The 21507-nt window shown below is 46.8% G+C and overlaps 1 protein-coding gene across 1 annotated transcript in view; it reads left to right on the forward strand.

Moving 5' to 3' along the window:
• The window catches only part of LOC310814419 (pleckstrin homology domain-containing family G member 3-like), a 36882-nt gene that overhangs the window by 3219 nt on the left and 12156 nt on the right, over positions 1–21507 (forward strand). Inside the window, 3 exon segments of the mRNA XM_083683829.1 lie at positions 3963–4030; positions 16927–17465; positions 20235–20335. Of these exon segments, the coding sequence (XP_083539955.1) occupies positions 3982–4030; positions 16927–17465; positions 20235–20335 (689 nt within the window). The 5' untranslated portion in view covers positions 3963–3981.

The raw sequence follows: 21507 nt of genomic DNA on the forward strand, positions 1-21507 counted from the left end.
GCTTCTCTACTGCCTCATTGGTTCATGTCGCACCTGTAAACACTTAATTTGCTCTGGTTATTGTTCCATGTAATGTGGAGCAGGTTCTCTCTGTGTGAGTGAGCCATGGAGTCAAGATGGGAATGAGAGAGGAGCCTCTTTCATGTTTTTCTCATCTTATTGCAGTCAACAGTACAAGTTACTTTCTTTCTTTCACAGCCACAATCAGCGGTTATTAAGACCATTTCTTTACACTACAGCTCCACTGATGGAACCACCCCCAGGCACCGGGAAAGTAAAATATGTGAAAGACGTTATTTCTTTAGGATGAAAAGCAATATACGATGGATTGGCATTCGACAGTATCCTTGGTATTCAATGGGAAATTCCCATGCTGGCGAAATTATGTCACTTCCTTCCGGCTCTGTCTGCGCCCTCTGTAACCTGTAGAGACGGAGAGGGAGGCATGTCTGCTCCAGCAGAGGAGATGTCTGGATCATGTCTCATTCAGTTCAAGGTTTCACTTCTCTTATAACACTAAAAGCTGTCAATGGTGAAACACACTCCAGATAGTAATCACTCCCCAAGGACCATTTGATTCAAGAACGCCTGACCTTAGCTCTCAAGTGTAGGCAGGAGGGCAGAGCCTTTTGTTATGGTTGTGTGTGAAGGTTTTTCGGGTGGGGCGTTTCACACATATTTAATGATGACTCAATTAGAATTTCTTGCGTCTATTCGAATGAGTTCAGTCCATTATCTTGAGAGAACATGTGTAGCAAACAGCTGTTTGTTTTCTTTTGGAGAAGCTCAGGCAATCTGGATAAAGTGAAACTCTGACGATTACCGGAACAAGCACCACTATCAGCTCAGCTGTAAGGGACACAGATGAAGGGATACAGATGAAGGGATCCATTGCGGCTCTTTAGTGTAACAACCATCAGATTTGCTGTGGTGGCATCTGTCTCCAATTAGAGGACAAGCTCCAGATTCCCACATGGGAGGTTTAGCTTGCAGCTAACACACTTATCAGCTGTGGGAACAAATGCTCTCCATTTGTGCAAAGTGGAGGCTGGCCCCAGCACAGGTGGCCAACTCCACATGAACGTTAACCTCAATGGTGTGTTTTCCTAAGGATTTAACTGAAGCCATGCTTGCCACCTTAGGAAAACAGTGATTTAGAATGTTCATAGCCTCAGCAAACTTGAGATGGTGGATAAGGGTATGGTGGTTGGAAGCAGTGTGTGCGTATATGTCCAATACATGTGAAACTGCTGATTGCACACCCACACATTGTTCTTGACCCTTTTTTCGAGTCCTCCTTTTCCGTCCGAGTATGTTTCCACATCCTGTATATTTCTTCCAATGTACATTTAAACCCTGATGAAGGTCTTTTGACCGAAACTTGGAGAGCAAACTCTCCTTTGCACTCAAAGTTAGAGCAGAGTGCCAACTCTCCTTTTTCTTTGATTGTACATGAGAGTGTGTTTTCTGGTCCTGCCATTCAATGGTAATCTACCTTTTGAGCCCCTTATTTTTTGTCTAGCCGCTCATTGACCGGTGAGGATTCAGAGATTAGCATAGTTGTGGTCATTCAGCTGGGCTAGTTCTGAGGTCATAGTTTCAGACTTATCTGAAGAGGGCTTTTCGGTAGCTCATTGCATGGTGGAATAAGTTCAAAGTCTCCACTTCAGCCTGAGCACTCTTGGTCAAGCTTATACATGCTTCTCTCCACTTCAGAATCAATTGCCGGTAGTTACTTGGTGAAAGGGTGTTTGAGGAGACTTTTATAGCTTCAGGAAATGTTTTGATAACACAACCTCATCCACTGCGATGAAGATGTAGCCGACAGCACATGTTTCCTATTTGACAGCTTCTCATGACGCAGTGAGGAAATGATTGGTGTTCATGTGAGAGTGTTACGTTTTACAACCGACAATAACAGCTCTGGTGTGTGATTGTTTCCCTAAGCCCATTGGTTACGACCCAGCCCCTCGAGGGGCTCCTCTGCTGCAGGCTCTCTGCTCACTGCTGAACCAGTTGATCTTAATGTGTTGAGCAGGGCTCTGTGTTTTTCTCCCAGCGTTCCTGTGCAACTTAATTGACGAACCTCCCGTGGCAGTGGGCTTGGCTTGGCCCGGCCTTGTGAGCCTGGCTGTCAGCTCGGGGCAATGGCCAGGGATTGCACTGGGAACAATGCCCATACTAATCCCTGAAGAATTCCTGCCCTTCAGATCTAGCTGCGGTGAAGTATGCGATTGTTTGGAAGACGGAAGCTCACTAGGAATCACAGGAGACGGGTTCTCAGGCCCGGTCTTCTGTGTTAATTTGATTTAAGGAGGGAAGGGAAGCATTGATGTGAGAAACTGTGACACACCTCATCATTAGGACTGAGAGACCTTGGCACGAGGAACGCAGAGACTGCATGCCACCGCGTTTAAACTTTTCAACCCTTTAACTCATTTGTGGTATGGGATAAATGATGCCTACAAATAGCGTTTTGTACAATTTACTCCTTTGCCCTGTTGAATTGGTCATCTAATTAAGAAACTGAGTGTAAAGGAAATGCTTATAGAGATTGTGGTGGTTTAACCTCGATTTCACAAGCATTCTCCAATTCCATCATATTCATGAAGTAACTGCAGAAATTACACTCACCGGCCACTTCATTAGGTACACCTTGCTAGTACTGGGTTGGACCCCCTTTTGTAGCCCATCTGCTTCAAGGTTCGACATGTTGTGCGTTCAGAGATGGTCTTCTGCATACCTTGGTTGTAACGAGTGGTTATTTGAGTTACTGTTGCCTTTCTATCATCTTGAACCAGTCTGGCCATTGTCCTCTGACCTCTGGCATCAACACGGCATTTTCGCCCAGAGAACTGCTGCTCACCTTTCTCTCTTCTCTCTTTTGGACCATTCTCTGTTAACCCTAGAAATGGTTGCGCGTGAAAATCACCGTAGATCAGCAGTTTCTGAAATACTCAGACCAGCCCGTCTGGCACCAACAACCACGCCACGTTCAAAGTCACTTAAATCACCTTTCTTCCCCATTCTGATGCTCGGTTTGAACTCCAGCAGGTCGTCTTGACCAGGTCTACATGCCTAAATGCATTGAGTTGCTGCCATGTGATTGGCTGATTAGATATTTGCGTTACCGAGCAGTTGAACAGGTGTACCTAATAAAGTGGCCGCTGAGTGTAGATCTCTGCTGTCTAATAGCCAAGACTCTCACTCTCACTCTCTCTCTCTCTCTCTCTCTCTCTCTCACTCTCTCTCACTCTCTCTCACTCTCTCTCTCTCTCTCTCTCTCTCTCTCACTCTCTCTCACTCTCTCTCACTCTCTCTCTCTCTCTCTCTCTCTCTCTCTCTCTCTCTCTCACTCTCTCACCTCACTCCTGCTGCCTCTTACTGACTTGTCTGGTATGAGTTTGTGCAGCAATCTCAGGCCCATCTATCCAGCCCTCTGGAGCCCCATACAGTCCGTCGGCATGTGGCTGGTACGAGCTAACACAACACTGACTAACTGGCTGTGTGGGGCAGAGGAATGGGAAGCATTTCCCTTTTTTAACAGTTGATAAGACCAGGGCTACTTTCCCCTCACTCCAAAGAGCAAGCTTAGGGAAATGAGGAATGTATGGCATTGCCTGGCATGCTCTGGAGTGTATGCACGGGCGCTCAGTGGCGCAGCACACTAAGGCGCATACCATATCATCGCAAGGTCCCTGGTTCGAAGCACCTGACAAGCAAATTCTCCAAACAGGGGGTCTATGCATAAAAAAAAAGGGGGTTGGGTTACTTTGACAACAGAGCTGAATGCCTTCACATTCCATAATATTATTCTTTCTTTCTTTCTTTATAGATTCATACAGTATAGTTAATGTACCTCATAATGCATGAAGGCTTTTCATATATTCATATATTCCTATGGCTCCTGCTGACGGGAGGCTGACCCGGTTCTGACCCGGTTCTCTGTGTTGTTTCGGCAGGTCCAGAGGCTCGAGTGCCATGCCAGAGGGGTCCTTCAGTCCTCTCAATCAGAGCCCAATGGGGGAAGGTAAGACCAGTTTGATATCATCTCTATGTGGAGTGTTTCCAGTTCTGACTTCTCAGATACACTTGCAGTGCTTTATTCTCTGTATCTAAATCCTATACAAATCCATTCTTCTTTGATTTAGTTTTGCAATAGAGAGTTATAGAGTACTGTTATAGAGAAAGGGAGGGGTGTTTTAACCCTTGGATAAAGGTGATATCCTTTCTTCCAAAATAATGCATGGGTAAGTGGAAAAGGGATGGAAACTGCAAAGGAAAGTAAAATAAACGAGTAAAGAAATCTGCAGGATTTGAAAAGCAGTGCTCAGAGACGAATGAATTCCCAGCCCGTAGTCTGGGCTTGCAGAGAGGGGTTTAGTGTGCTGCTGTTCTGTAGCTGACCAGACTCTTCTACATGACTGAAACCGTTTAATGTGCAAACCCAAACACAAGCCATGATGTGTCTGAAGCGAGAACAATTCGTATGCTTTGACCGGCCAGCAGAGCTGACCTGCTTGGTGAAGGGCACTTCCTTAGATTTCAAGTTATTTCTCTCCTAATAATCTTCGGTCTGGGAAGTCCTGTACAGCAATGGCACAGTGCTTCTTTGTGCCTGTGTGTCCACATTGTGTGCCCCCCCCTCCACCCCACCCCCTCTCCTCTCCACTGAACACATTTGGCACTGAGCTACCACTCTGGCCAAAGAATACCAACGTGTCAATGGATCCCTTCTTCCTCTCCATCCGTCCCTTTGCCACCAGAGTAGCCAAAAGAGGCCAGTGGCTGGGGGGGTGACGTGTGCTGTCCTCATCAAGAGTTGTGTGTCCCATGTCCTCCAGGGCTGCGTACCTCAGACTACACTCAGGCTTCAGACTACACACACTCCCACATTCTCAAGGGCTGCGTAACTTGGACTACACTCAGGTTCCAGACTACACACTCTAGAAGCTCAGAAGGAAATTCCCCCCCCCCCCCCCCCCCCCCCCCAAGTCTTGATTTGACCCATCCTAAACTTGAGGATCTGGCTCTCACACTATGGATGGATACAACTTAACGGCAGCACAGCTGGGAATACTGACGTCCCTGTGGGGTGGTGATTGGTCGAAGTGAAGAGGCATGCGGAATGTGCGTGTTGAAAGAAAGTCCCCACTCCGTGTCAAGGTAAACAATAAAAGTCTGTTGTGACTATCCAGCTCGAATTCACCTCAGGGGTCAAAAAGAGCTCAAAGGTTTATGAAGTGACCACTCAGCTGAAAGAAAAGCTGGGGGATTTTCTTTACTGCTAACAGCTTTGTAATTACACCACACATAACGTGAACACAGACTTTGTTTACCTACATGGTTTTTCTGTTATCAAGTGCTACAAAATCTGACTCATTTATTTGATGTCAGTTTTGGTTGAATAGTGGAGGATGCAAATATATTATTGCCTTTAACCACTGTTTTCCCTCTTAAGGTTTAGCTTGTTGGTTATTTATGCATTGCCATGTTTAACCTTTAACCACAATAGTTGACATGTTTTCCTGAGGTAATTGTTTCATGTTATTGTCAGCACTGTGTTTTTTTTCGTCACAAATTCCTCTGCAAAGATCTTTGATCCCTTAAAGCCCCCCAGACGTGGTTCATAGGGCTAACTCTCTCCTGAAAAGATAGCAGCACAGCTTTGCAGTTGATAAAACAACATGGCTGAACCCAGCACCGACCAACCTGCGGCTGAGGGTGCTGGACAGCAACTCAACCAAAGATAAGGTCTCCCCCTGACCTTCTTAGCACGGGGGGGGGGGGGGGTGGAATTTAGCTGTGCTTGCAGAATTTAGAGCTTTAAAGGGGTACGGGACAGACTAAGGGACCCACCCCTTCACAGGAGCTTTTCCAGACCAGTGGGCATGGGTGTGGATGTGAGTGGCCGCGGTAGGGGTGACTGCTTTTCTCTGAGTCTGCTTGTTACCAGAGGCCTCAGACCATGACTGCTCCCCCGATCGATCAGAGGCTGCCCCAGGTCCGGTCACACAGCTACAGGACCTGTGTGGAGATCGCTGAGTAAGGGTTTTGCCATGCCAGCTTTATTCAGAGACACTGAAAGTGGAACTAACTGAAGGATAGACTGTAGACATGTCTGGGAGATATTTTTACAGAAACAACCAGGCCACATTTCGACCTTGTTTTTGGGTAAACGGTTAAACGAATCAGGTCAGGGCCTCTGTTGCCATGGCATTTATACAGCACTACATTCACTGTCTTTCACTGCATTGTCCTGTGCAGCCCTGCCACTTCACCAGAACAGATTGACTTCAGTGTGAATGATTTTACTGCCTCTTACAATGGCATTCCGTTGCTCTCTCGCAGAACTCTTTCGGTGGATTGGACAGATTAGTCATAGGCTTTCAAAACTCACACCCCAAACTTCTCATTTAAAAAAAACAAAAAAATAACCACACTTCAGCTTCCTCTGTCGCTTGGTGGCTTAGAGATGTTTTTGAAGTTTGTGGCTTAGAGATGTGTGGTGTGGTGTGGTCCCTGGTGACCGTTGAGAACATACTGCTTGCTGCATGTTCCGAGCAGGCTCAAGGAACATGCCCTCCTAAACAACCTCCACTCTCCACAGCTGTCCCCCTGTCCCCCCGTCCCCCCCCGGAGTGCTAGCGTCAGTGGGCTCCGCAGGGGGGTGCTAAGGGAGCCATAGGCCATGTTGTGGACTGTCAGCCTGGTGGTAAAGTTTACAATGGGCTCTCACCTCGGACTTCCATCAGGCCCAGATGTCGTGTGTTGTCCCAGAGGAAATGGGAGTTTGAATAGACCCCTGTCTGAAGGGGTTCTTTGGGGAGGGGGGGGCTGTTTGAATGGAGGAGTTTTGTAAGTGGATCATCACATGCCTGTGCACTGAGGTCGATTGGCACAGCTGGGTGCTTCGCGAGCATCAAGGCCAGATGCAGGAGAAATTTACAGGATTAAGTCCGACCCTTTTCAGCAGTTCTGTGTCTTTCGGAACTTTTGAGCTTTTTCTTGCTGCTGTGCTTGAATTTGGATTAAAACGATGGATTCAGTCGGGCAGTACTGTAGGTTCTGAAGGCAGTTTTTGGGAAATGTTCCCCCTGTCTCATAATGTTGTCTCTTATCACTGAATAATCAAAAGGTTTAAATGATAAAAGCTGCATACAACCTCTTCTTCTGTTATAGGTCTCCATTCAAAATCGGAGGGAAATTATAGTCATTTCATAATGAACAGCTGTACCTCTTTAAGCACCATAGCAATATGCACCTTGTACAGTTTTCAGATTTTACACTGATTTAAAGGACACATCGGAAGCATTTATTTAGTAACGTCATGTTATCATCACGGGACATAAGTGGGAATCTGAATCATCGAAAATACAAAATACTAAAAGTCAACCACAAACAGTTTCACTTTTCAGCAACGGAGTTTCCCCGAACAGCCAGCTCCCGACAGCTCTCTGACCTTGACGAGTGGCGTGGAATGCAAGTTGCGGTTCTGTGTGCACAGTCACCGTACAGTCTGGCGTATGTATTGACCTCCAAGCTAATTATTAACACAGCATTAAATGTCCCTGAAAGGTCGAAGGAAAGAGTAAATAAAACAAAATTCCCTCTGAACAGGAAGACAACAGAATGCTGTGTGACACAACTTCCACAGCAGCAGAGTAACAGTAACAGGGTCTCTGCTGCCACCATGAGAAAGCAACACAAGTACCACAGGCAGTGTCTTATCACTACAGAGAGGTGTTTTGCATGGTGCGTTATGATGCGTGTGTACTCTTGTGGATAATCCCCTGAGGTACCCTCTGCATGTGCCTGGCCTCACGGGGGGGGGGGGGGCAGCCTTTCACCACAGCCAGGTGGGGAGGAGTCTTTCCCAAGGGGATAAACTCCAGACTACACCCCCTTTCCCTTTATGTTATAACTGGATTCTGTGGGGAACCAGGGAACCCCGGCTGGGGGGGGGTGGTTGTGTGAGGGAAGGGGTGGTTGGGGGGGAGGGGGGGTGTTAAAGGGGGAATTAGGGAGCGGATGTCGAGGTATTGAAACATCTCTATTGAGATGTAGAGCAAAATGCAATTCGGTCTTTATCCCAAAGGAAAACAGGGTGACGCCAAGCCCTTGGCTCTGAAAGAAGAAGTTAACAGAGATTACTGGGCGCCTTAAGATCCAGTTTGAAGTTGTTTTTTTTCTTTGCTGCGAGTGAATGACAACACACAACAAGTACTAATCAGCCAATTAAAGGGTTGGATTTTCCAGCTTGTTATGTGCCTTTATGTGGCGAGAGAAGGTCCTCCTTATGGCTTGAGGGATTCTCCGCAAGAGCTTCACTGTGTGAAATCACAGTAAGGGGAAACAGATGCAGAGACACCAGGAATGCTCTGGTAGCAGTGATAGCAGTGATTTTGTTAGTGTCAGGAAAGTGGATAGGGTGTTTATGGAAACATTGTAAATTCTGCCAGGAAAGGCTACTGTACAGTAGGTTGTTTTGACACGTTCAGAATTATCTTGTCTTGTAAAACTGTTTTTCTCAGGGCCAAAAGAAGGCAATTAAAGGTTCACCTATTTGGCACTTTGCCAAGACAATCCTGGGATAATGGGCTTGGCGTGCCTGCCAGTTTGCCACCCTTTTGACTCAGCGGTGTGAGTAAGTTGCCCGACTCTCCCAGTTGTCCGATTCTCCAGTGTAATTACCCAACAGTGTGCCAGACCATGTGATCGCCAGTGCAATTGATCATCATATGATTCAGTTTGGGTCAGACGGAACATCACAAGGCTCTGTTAGAATTGATGTGATTAATTCTCTACTTGAATAATCACACTGCTTCGTTCTCCGTGAGTCAGTGTGAGGAGAAGGGGAGCTGTGTGAAGGGATGCTTACGGAGCGGGCGGAGGAAGAAGGAACCAGAACGCTCTCACGGTGAGGGACTTGTTTATATGCTTCATTTTCATCTTGACAAACGCCATGCAAATGTCAGACCTCGAGCAGGACACAAAGTCCGTAGTTCAGGAGGGCTGTGGGACGCTGCAGCGAGCTTTGCTCACGTTGCCTCTTAAAAGATTTGATCGCTCTGAGTCTACACGGCGGGAGGGATGGAAGGGATTTGCATGCTGGGAGTTGATGGGGCACTGTCTTGTTCCTCTCTCTCTGGCCCATGATTTGGTTAGTGGGACAAAAGGATTAGCAAACGACCCATGCTGAGTCAGATACGATCAGGCTACCAAGTATCACTGATGCCGTCCATTGTTTGGTGATTGGTGATTATGTGACTAGGGTGCGAACTGGGGGGGGGGGGGGGGGGGGACTGCAGATGGGGCAGAGTCATAGAGGTGTGTCCAGCACAGGGGGGGGGGAAGCCCCTCCCAGGCTCACAGTGCACACTCATCACTTCTCCATCTCTCTGCTGAGGTGTGTTAGCATACTCTGCTTCTCACCTAGTATCTATCAGGAAGGGAGGGTTTTCTCAGACCTGGGGAAGGGATCAGCCCTGGAATCTCTCACCTCTGTCATAGCGGTCTTCTCAGTGTTGAGGATAAAGTTAATCACTGGACGCTTTCGTTAAAGGTATGTTGAGTTAAAATTGTCGGGGTTTTTTTGTTTGGCCTTTTCGGTTACCCCAATACCTGTGTAGTAGCTATAACTACTTCCATTGTAACTATTACTCTTGTAACAATACAGTGCCGTAACAAGACTAATATCACAGCCAGTGATATCAACCTGCTACAGTACGTAACATGTTAAAACAGTGTTACCTCTCCAGTAATTACAGTATTACTGAACAAGTATAAAGTGTTACCTATTTTTGTGTGTATCATCAGAAAAGTTTCTACAAAGGTTGCCATTGTGATAGTTTAATGCTGTTCTTTGTGGTATTTCAGCAACACTGTTTTAGAACATTATCTGTATTTTAGAACTAATATTCTTATCTTGGTGTTGCTTCCTTGGCCAATGTAATAAATGCCTCCAATGTAAAGGCTACTGTATGTTATGGACCTGTTAAGTATAAGACAGAAATATTGAGCTCTGAGTCCCTGCATGGAAACTACTTTGACTAGGGCAGCAATAACAGCCATCGGAGAAAAACAAGCCTTTGTCCTATACTCGATTTCCATGTGATCTACATGGAGGATAGAGCAGGTTGGCTTTGCATGTCCCCACCTGATCATGTCAGTCTTGCAACACTCACTTTGTGTCATAACTGACAAGTAGCGCAATAACTCCACTGTGGTTTGCCGCTTGACGACGAAAAATGAGTGTTCTGAGAGGAAGTGAGTGATGTGATCCTATTTTAAAGGGATTTTTTTTACTTTAAAATAATGATGTATAGAAAAATAGAACTTTATAAATGTCTCGTGCTTAGTTCACCTGTCTTATCCCATCAGAACCAGAATATAAGATTGTTTTACTCAGTAGTTTGTAAACAATGTGATTGTCAACAAACACTGTATGGTGATCTCATGGACGGTCAGTCCTTGCATCCATAGCCTTGCTATGAGTAGTAGTATGAGAGGAGTTACGTTTTTCCTGCCCAGCTATTTACAAAAAAAGTGGTGGAGAGACCACTGTTGTTGTTTGAATCCCAGGTTGCCCCTTTAACATAGGGAGCATTTTGAAAAGGCAGTGGGGAGAACCGGCAAATCATTTCTTATCTTTGACTTGTCACTCATGAACCAGACACGCAAATCTGGTCCTGTCTGAAAAAGGTCAAAGAGATCGAGATCATATTCATGTACATGCTCACTGTTGAGAAAGGACAGCAGTAAGGTGTTGGAGCATCCATTTCAGAGTTACTACTCTAACTCAAAACCACCTTATTTGGTAGTGTATGTAGTCCTCATGAACCATGATGTCACTGTCAGACAGGATAATATGAACCTTGCCTACTCTGTCAGTGGTTGATTTATGGGTTCTTGGAACTGAAACCTGCGTAGACTGTACATCTGTCCATGACTGGCGGATTAGTCAGCTACCCCTGTCAGGATGTCTCACCTGCACCTTGGGCTGTGGAAGGCTGTAGGAGAGCTCCTCTGAGCCAGGAAGTGTTGTTAATCACCTGAGCTGCCCTTCACACTGAGCCCGTCTCTGCTCCAGGTCCAGGAGTTCAAATTCTTCTAGCTGTCTGTCAGTGGTCAATGTAGTCAAAAAGGCCCCATTCAGTTACATGGGTCATACTGATTTACTGATAGTAAAAAAAAAAAGGAAAGAGAGGCCATGCCTGTGGAATTTACATTGAGTTGTCTGTAGAGTTTAACTTCGCTTTAACAGGCAGCAACCAGGAATTCAAGGAATTACAATCGGGGGTTAAGAATGAATATGCCTGGAATTCCAGCTATCCTCAACAACAACACTATTAATAAAACTGACGTTAATCTGTCCAAACATTAGGTGTTGATCTGATGCCTCTGATCTCTTGAGCGTGTACGGTACAGTGCATTGTGACAAAAAAAACATTTAATAGTCATGCTGTAGGTATTTGTAACAGCAAACATACTCTGATCCCTCATGAATATGGCCTGAAATGCCATCCAAATACTGCACTGTCATTGTTACCTTAACTTGGTTAATGATTATACTTGAATGATTGTAAGTACAATAGCAGGGTCTTAAAACGGATATGACCCAGACTGAGACAACTGAACCTTTAGTATGTGGCTGAGCTTGGGCAGAATGCTGTCTGAGTCTTTGATTGATATTGTGTAGATATAGTACTGCCTTTGTACCATACTGTGCCTCTTTTACTTTCCTTTTGCAATGTTTCTCCAAAAGCCCTGATGTGTCGGTATGGAGAAACTAAAAGGAAGGAAAGGATAGGAAACAAACAAATGCAAATGCCTCTTGCAAATCAGCTCTTCCAAATGATCCTGGAAAGCTTTGAATGCTTCAACTATCTAAAAATGTAAATCATTACACCCAAACTGGTGACTTGTGATACTACATGTAATGTGCGTAATGGCCTGTACATCAACGATCAAATGTATTTGTATTTTTCACATTTGTAGCACTTTTTACATAGACAAAATGTCACAAAGTGCTTCACAACAAAAACAGTACTAAACAATCAATAGAATACAAACAATATGATCTAACACCAAACCATAGACCGCCAAAAAGTAAGCCATAAGTCATGTAAAAATATAATATAATATAAATAATATAGGGCACAGTGGCAAGGAAAAACTCCCTGGGGGGGGGGGGGGGGAAGAAACCTTGTGAGGAACCAGACTCCAGGGGGAGCCTTCCTCCTCTGGCTGTTCAGCTGCTGGACAGTAAAGGAATGTGGAATGTAGTGGGGTACGAGTGCAAGAGTTCAGGGGTCCATAGTGGTCGTCTGTCCCCTATCCCTCCGCCTACACGTGTTCCTCAGAAGTCTGGAATGGGGGCGACATTCCCGGCCTCTTATGTGAGTCAGCTGTTGCCTTGCTCTCAGTGCCTGTCGGTCCCCCTGCCATGGCAACGGCATGCTACACATTTCCTGAATATCTCCTGCCTTGATTGCTGCTAAATAACACTTGTTGACCCTCTTTCGTCAGTGAGAGATTGGGGGTTTTTGACACTCACTGATGGAAGAAGGTACCCACCTGGGAGAAGGTACCCACCTGAGAGAAGATATTATGTTTAAAATAGCTCAGCTAATTGACGGTCCTGTCAACCTGATGAAGTGGACTCAGGGTGTCATCATTGCGTACTTGCTTGCTATGTGGGGGTGTAGGTACAGTGGTATCACCCAGTGGAGGTACAGTGGTATCACCCAGTGCGGGGGTGGAGGTACAGTGGTATCACCCAGTGCGGGGGTGGAGGTACAGTGGTATCACCCAGTGTGGGGGTGGCGGTACAGTGGTATCACCCAGTGGAGGTACAGTGGTATCACCCAGTGTGGGGGTGGAGGTACAGTGGTATCACCCAGTGCGGGGGTGTAGGTACGGTGGTATCACCCAGTGCGGGGGTGTAGGTACGGTGGTATCACCCAGTGTAGGGGTGGAGGTACAGTGGTATCACCCATTGTGGGGGTGGAGGTAAGGTGGTATCACCCAGTGCGGGGGTGTAGGTACGGTGGTATCACCCAGTGTAGGGGTGTAGGTACAGTGGTATCACCCAGTGCGGGGGTGGAGGTACAGTGGTATCACCCAGTGTAGGGGTGCAGCAGCAGTGGTGGGCAGAGCCATGCCAGGGAAGATACCGAGGTCTTCTGGGGATCAGTGCTAAATGTTTGCAGACGCTGGAGAGACTCTGAGGCACCAGGCAAGGCCAGACACTCTGCTTTTGAAGTTTATACTCATTTGTGGTGAATGATGCCTACAAATAGCGTTTTGTACAATTTACTCCTTTGCCCTGTTGAATTGGTCATCTAATTAAGAAACTGAGTGTAAAGGAAATGCTTATAGAGATTGTGGTGGTTTAACCTCGATTTCACAAGCATTCTCCAATTCCATCATATTCATGAAGTAACTGCAGAAATTACACTCACCGGCCACTTTATTAGGTACACCTTGCTAGTACTGGGTTGGCTGATTAGATATTTGCATTACCGAGCAGTTGAACAGGTGTACCTAATAAAGTGGCCGGTGAGTGTATGTACCAGTCTGATCATGGCACCATGTATGTATGTGGGGATTTCAGCTTCGTGGCGCCTCAGAGGAGGATAATGACAACCGAAAACTGCCTCTATGGAAAAGCGACTTGATTCGTCTTATAACCTCGTCTCCGTTGCTCAACGCCTGCACTCTGCCAGAGGTGGTGAGGTCATAGCAAGTACAACATGCTGTCCTCTCTGCTGATCCAGTGTACAGTTTTACTTCCTTGTCCACAGAGGCCCAGTGGAAACAACACTTGAGTCACAGTAAAAGCTATCTCTGGGCTTATCTGTCTCCCCACATGTCTACCAGGTCATTTGCATTCCTCTGCATTGCCTGTTGCAACAAAGCCACTGTGTGTGCGCATGGCTGGTCAAACCGCACCGCAGCCCTCCAGCCGATGGAGTGTGATATCAGTCAGAGATACAGTAGTGAACCTTATCTGAAGCGCGTAATCACAGTGAGCACAGAGAGAAAAGTCAACGGTACGGTTTAGTTTGTCGGTGTCGCTGCGTGACATGGTGGAGGTGCCTTGCCATGTGGAGGTCTGAGTTAAGGGCTTGTTGTTTTTTTTAAGGATAAAACTGTATTCCTTCACTCCTGATGTAGCTCAACATACCGTAAAGTTACAGTGCACCCCACTTACACCCCATGTGCAATACCAAGCATCTCTGCGTCGGTGAGGAAACCGGGAGATTATAGTGTTTGTTTGGACTGTCCTTACACTCCCAGTACTGAACGTCATCCTCCCCCTCACATGCCATTGGCGTCAGCACAACGGTGCTAGAGTAGGGGGGGGGGAGGGGGAGGGAGAGGGGAGGGAGGATTGGACGCCTGACCCAGAGCAGGCAAACTGTTAGTGGTCGAAGCCCAAAGTCAAGAGGAGAGGAGGAGCTTCTATTTGAGCACTCAGCAGGAGAAACTCATAATGGCCTGTTGAGTCCAACAGCTTACTGTACTCCTGTGTTCATTTGTGGTGCGTTGGTGGGTTTTTTTCTGCTCACCGTGAGAGTGGATGTTGTTACAGACGAGCCTTAGAGTAGATTGTTGTGTGCTACATAGATGGACTGATCTCAGGCATGAGCTCATCCCTGATTCATGGAAACTTAGAGGTAGATGCCAGGAGGTGTGTGTGTGTGTGTGTGTGTGTGTGTGTCCTCAGTGTTATTCATACACATGGAGACAGTGTGTATGAATGTGTGATTCACATTGCCAGAAGTCATTCTGACATGATGCTGCTGGTCTACACACCTCTGTAGCAACACTTGTTTTGTTTTTGCCTGTATTCGTTACAGACTCTCTTTTTATGAAGGAGCACATATGGAATTATGTAGTAAACAAAAAAAGTGTTAAACAAACCAGAATATGTTTTATATTTTAGATTCTTCAAAGTAGCCACCTTTTGCTTTGATGACCGCTTTGCACACTCTTGGCAAGTTTGTGGCCAAACCTTTGACTGGTACTGTGTATTCGGTCCGTAGTATATGGTTAAAAGGGACCCACTTATTAAGTCACTTATGAAGCATTGCTGACAAATCCAAGTCAGGTCAAATGGCAAACTGCCGAGCTATTAGTTGTGGGCTGTCTGTCAGTGACGTCTGTCTGTTAGTGACGTCTGTCTGTCAGTGACGTCTGTCTGTTAGTGACGTCTGTCTGTTAGTGACGTCTGTCTGTTAGTGACGTCTGTCTGTTAGTGACGTCTGTCTGTTAGTGACGTCTGTCTGTTAGTGACGTCTGTCTGTCAGTGACGTCTGTCTGTCAGTGACGTCTGTCTGTCAGTGACGTCTGTCTGTCAGTGACGTCTGTCTGTTAGTGACGTCTGTCTGTTAGTGACGTCTGTCTGTTAGTGACGTCTGTCTGTTAGTGACGTCTGTCTGTCAGTGACGTCTGTCTGTTAGTGACGTCTGTCTGTCAGTGACGTCTGTCTGTTAGTGACGTCTGTCTGTTAGTGACGTCTGTCTGTTAGTGACGTCTGTCTGTCAGTGACGTCTGTCTGTCAGTGATGTCTGTCTGTTAGTGACGTCTGTCTGTCAGTGACGTCTGTCTGTTAGTGACGTCTGTCTGTTAGTGACGTCTGTCTGTTAGTGACGTCTGTCTGTCAGTGACGTCTGTCTGTTAGTGACGTCTGTCTGTTAGTGACGTCTGTCTGTTAGTGACGTCTGTCTGTCAGTGACGTCTGTCTGTCAGTGACGTCTGTCTGTCAGTGACGTCTGTCTGTCAGTGACGTCTGTCTGTCAGTGACGTCTGTCTGTTATCTGACGACGGTCTGACTGAAGTTACAAAGGATTTGTCAAAGCAGCCGTAGTATGAAACCGTTTCAAAACAGTGGTCATTGAAATAAGTCTGTATCGCCACTCTTTCTCAGAAACCCTGTCTTCACTAGGTGATATAACTGACAGCCCGTAGCCAATTGCTTTTCTTAATGAGGGGCTTTTTCCTTAGAGGGCTAAGTCCAAAGGCAAAGGCGAGTCTCTGAACATGACGCAAAATGGATTCGACCTTTTTGACCCACAAATAGGAAAGAAATAACCCTCACAGCACTGTGGCCACTACAAATGCCAATACCAGTGACTTCATATATTTTGGTTAAAATATATGAAAAAAAAATGTTTGTGGGGAAAGTTCTCCCATCTGGGCAGGAAGGATGTGAAACTGAATATGTATTCAATTTCTCTTGATTTTTGCAGTTGCTCTATAAAGAAACGTATAAACAAAACTCAGGGTCCCCTTCTCCTCTATTCCTCCTGATCAGTTTTCTCAATGTTTTTCCAAGGTTTAGTCCAACACCAGCCAGGGAAGTTGGAGGAAATGGCTAGGTTTTCCACAGAATGTGGAGTGGTGTAATTAGGGCATGTCAGTAATGATTTGAGAAAGCCCCTTTTACAGTAAAACACTCCTCAGTTCTCAGGCTGCAAGGCATAACTATGTGCTCATGTTGTCACAATAGTACAGTTTTCAGCACAATGGATAAAAAAAAAAGGTGTACATGTCCCTACATGCGTCAAAGCTGGCCTTTTGAATGTTTTTTTAATAATTATAGCTACTGGGATGTGTGAAATCCCTCAAAGTCTTGCAATGGCAGACCCTTTCATGTATATTAACTCTCTCTCTCTCTTTCCCCCTCTTGCTCTCTCTCTTTCCCCCTCTTGCTCTCTCCTCTCTCTCTCTCTCTCTCCCTCTTGCTCTCTCTCTCTCTCTCTTTCCCCCTCTTGCTCTCTCCTCTCTCTCTCTCTCTCTCCCTCTTGCTCTCTCTCTCTCTCTCTCTCTCCCTCTTGCTCTCTCTCTCTCTCTCTTCCCCCCCCCCCCCCCCTCTCTCTCTCTCTCTCTCTCTCTCTCTCTCTCTCTCCCTCTCAGAATCTCCTCGGTTGTACTCTCGCCTGTCTGCTGGTGGCCATGATCAGGCGTCCGCCAGCGGTCTGGCATCGGACTGCTACAGCCGGCTATGTGCGTTCCCCTCAGAGGGCGAGGGTGAGCGTCCAGTGAGCCTGGTGTCCACCCTGTCCTCAGGCTCATCCAGGGACAGCCACAGCCTCTACGGCAGCACCGCGGCTCTCCCCTCCTCCTCCTCCTCTTCCACACCGTCACCACCACACAGCAGAGAGGACATTGATCTGGAGCTCAGCCCTGCAGAGGGCGCCAGAGAGCAGCACCAGCGGCAGAGCCCAAGCCTGGGGGTCACCAAAGGCCAGTGGCAGGCCCCCAGTCAGGCCTGGTCCCCGTGCAACAACACTTCCTCCTTCAGCAGGAGGGCTGGTACACCCCCGCCCCCGACCTCACCCTTCGCCACGGACGCCATGGCGCCCAACCCCAAGCTCACCTACGTGGACCGCGTGGTCATGGAGATCATTGAGACGGAGCGCATGTACGTCAGGGACCTGCGCAGCATCGTGGAGGTGAGTGGCCACTAGGGTTATGTCAAATAAAACCTAGTTGTTAAGACTAAAGTTCTCTTCATGTTTATGAAATACAGGCTTTTTTTCACTCTTGGCCAAACATATACAGTATGACATGAGTGGGATTTAATGGGTATTTAAGAGTGTGTTTGACTTGGAATAGTATGTAGTTGTATGATATAATGTCTGCTCTGCACAGTACTATATAGAGGTGATTTACTGCAGTTGGCCAGTACTCAGACAGGGATAGGCTTCACGGGTGGAGAGAGAGCAAATAGGCTTCTCTGTGTTCTGCTCCAAAGGCTGTTTTCACTAATGTGTCTGGTACCTATAAAATCTAGAGTTGATGGCTTTACCAGGGATCCATTTTGATTTCCTGTTTTCTGAAAGACAGGCGAGACAAAAGTGTGTGTGTGTGTGTGTGTGTGTGTGTGTGTGTGTGTGTGTGTGTGTCTTTCCCATACAGTGCTCTTTCAGATTATGATTATACTATAGCTGATATAATATGATATAGCTATTCCTCTGTATATAATACTCTCCGTATATTACCGTTACTGTGAGAGCATACGACTTGGAGACTGGGATCTTGCAATCTGCTCACATGTTGGGTTCAAACACAGTTAAACCCAGGACACAAAGCACCTCTTTGAGGGCTAAAATCTCTCCCCCTATGATCTTGGTCAAAGATATGAACCTTGGCTCTTGGCTTAATCCTCCTGGCTGTGGAACGTAGGAAATGGGACAGTTGAAGATGGGCGGTTGATTCTTGCTCTCAACATTCTACTGGTCTCTTATCATGTCTGCTGCCTTTGTAGTCTGAATTCTGACTTAACTACCATTAAACGTGCAGATTGATCACCGTTCCCGGGACCCTCCAGGTCATTCATCCTCCTTCCTGTGTCAGCATGTTACAGTTAGGAGTACTTGTGTCTAAGTACGTGGATCAACTACACATCAGTCATCGTAAGTAAAAACCTTGATAAGAACAAGTCCCGTCGGCAGTCCACGGTGCTGGAGAAAGGAAGAAAACCTTTTTTTTTTTTTTTTTACGTTACGAGAGTCCTGCGTAGGCGGTGATGTCTTTAACACGTGAACAAATCCAGTAGCAGTGTGTAAGAGGCTCTCCTGTAGCTGACTACAGACGCCTGGGGGGTGTTGAGGGGCAGATCTACCCCCCACTGGGGCCTGAGTAATGACACTGTTCTGACAGACGATCCCAGACTTCCTGTGGACGTCCAACTATTCGGTAAACTCCGCCCGGTCCTGGCCCTGCTCCGTCTGCTCCGAGCCCCTACGCTCCGAGCCCCGTACGCTCCGAGCCCCGTACGCTCCGAGCCCCGTACGCTCCGAGCCCCGTCTGCTCCGAGCCCCGTCTGCTCCGAGCCCCGTCTGCTCCGAGCCCCTACGCTCCGAGCCCCGTCTGCTCCGAGCCCCGTACTAGGACACGGAGGCCCCAGGCCCTCTCAGCCAACACAAACACATCCGTCGCGACGCCAACTAGAGAAACAACAGAGGACCGTGTCTGTTCCCACATACTGTAGTATCGGACGGGGGAGATGAATGAAGTTGGACTCTTTGGATGACTTTCACTCCAAGTCTACATCCATACCTTTTTTTTTAGACGTTCAATTGCCTTATAAGGGGCACTTTGTGGTGCAATTCCTCAGTACCAGGTTCTACTTTTACAGGGATGTGAAACTACCTTTCAGCAAAGTAGTTTTTCACAAATCACCTGCTTCTGTACCAAACAGATTTTTCCTCTGCCAAGCAAAGCCCTATGCAGGCTCTATGTAGCAGGCTTTATGGCGTGTGTGTGTGTGTGTGTGGCCAGTGGGGGCCTCAGATGGGGCCTGAGCATGGAGCTATCTCTACTGAGGACTGGGCCTATGAGACGCTCTGCTGAATGGCAGTCAGCATTGCTCTCACTGGACAGGAATGCTCCCACTAGAAACGGTTCAGCTCAATGTGTGGTGTGAAGTGATGACTCTACTTACTCTGCAGTCTGAGCAGTGTGTGTGTGCGTGTGTCTGCATGTCTGCGTGTCTGCGTGTCTGCATGCGCGCACCGTTCTTTAGGTGCATGGTGTGTTTGTGCTTCGCTGGTGTGGGTGTCTGTTTGCTTGCAAGGACGTTTTGTTTTGTACTTATTTGGATTTGTGTAATTGAGCTTCCAGATCCTGCCATACATGGCGACTGTGCGTGTGTTTCAGTCGTTGTTATTATGTACTTCTGACTACCCCTGTTGCCCAATGGGAGTTGTGTCATAGGAGGAGAATGGCGTGTACTGGATGTAATGGAGCGGGTTCAATAGAAACATTGCCAGAGGGTTGGACTGTTCTCTAGTAAAAGCCATAAATCCTTACAAGGCTCGTTCCAAATCCTGTTTCTAACACTGGTCTTTTTTCGTCAGAATTTGTTTTTTGGCGCACTGTCCTCAAGGACAACTGTTGTTTTTTTTACAGTACAGTACCGTTTTGCTGACCCCAGCGGTCATTGTGACTCGTCATCATATACAGTATGTGGTGTTGTTATTGTGATGATAAAACCTGTAAACCGGATGCAACAAATGGAAACAGCATTCTGCAGACACCCTCAGCCGACACTGGGAGCATATCTGGCTTTTTCTATACACAAGCGCCCTCTACTGACAATCATTTGAAACTGCATCTAGACACAGACCCTCAGATGTGGCACAGTGCATGCCTATGATTTACTAGCCTGTCTCCTATTCTACCAGCAATCTCACCCCATCCTTGCTCCATTTCTTCAGGATTACCTGGCTCACATCATAGACATTGGCAACCTCCCCATCCGACCTGAGCAGGTGTGTGCTCTGTTTGGAAACATCGAGGACATATATGAGTTCAACAGGTAAGCCTCGGACACCTACCCTCCCAGTGCCCCTAAATTCACTCAGTATAAAACAGCAAATGAATTGTCTGCAACTACAAATAACATTGACCTTAATTTGTCGTCATTGACAAAAACACAGCTGGCTGTGCACATGCATTATAACACTGACTACAGTCAGTCGTTGGACAGACATTGGAGAGACGCAGTGACCTTTTAGTCTAATGCTGCTTTGACAGAACCTTGTGGATGGATTCAAAGGCGTCCTGGCAGGGGTTCTACTGGAAAGCTGCTGTGTCTTTCAATTTGACCTCAAAAGAGATTTAAACAGATTGAGAACAAAATTCAAACCTACACCGAACATCTTGTTTGGCCTAAATTAACAGAGCAGACTGGGGATCAGTGGGGAATTAGGGAGAGAGAGCGATGGCTCATGATGGCAGTTCTGGACACACAGAGGACAGAGCCATATTGTCATTTTGTCTCCATTCCAGTTGGGTTTATACTATATAGACATTCAGGCAAGGTGCTATGAAGCTCTATGTATCTCTGTGTCATGTCAACTTATACTCACCGTGCCCACGCCAAGACATTTATTAACATTCCTCACCTCTCACAGTAAGGAACCTCCCACAGGCTGCCAAGGGTAATGGAATGCCCTGGAAACCAAGGGGTGAAAATAGTGTTGCTGTAGCTTTCTAATGAGATTTCCACCAGCCTTGACTTCTTTTGAGTTTTTGAGTCCTGAATTTTAGTCTGACCCTAAGGACTTATAGTCCTCACACACCCCCCCCCCCCCTGCCCACTGCTACAGGATCTGTATTATGGAGTGTTTCTACTATCGTGGGAGGGTTTGCTGTTCTTTGAGTCATTTAGGAAATGAACAAAGTGCATATTTGCTCCTAAATGCTGTGACGGAGTTGTGCCAATTAGCAGGAAGCCCCTGGGGGGAAGGAGATCACTGATGCGAGAGAGACAAACATACTTTTAAAGCCTTGGTTTGAAAACACGGGCTACACTGATTCGCTCTCCCCCGGTGATCCAGGACGTATTCATCCAAGCTGAAACGCTACCCAACCCCTCAGGAGACACGAAATAGCATTCTCTGTTCCGCGTTGTATTGGAAACGGGATTGTCTCACGCAGTAGGAGCAGAGACATTTCTGTACACAAGTGTTACGCAGACAGTCCTCC

This window comes from Argentina silus (assembly GCF_951799395.1).
Source record: "Argentina silus genome assembly, chromosome: 13".
NCBI lineage: Eukaryota > Metazoa > Chordata > Actinopteri > Argentiniformes > Argentinidae > Argentina > Argentina silus.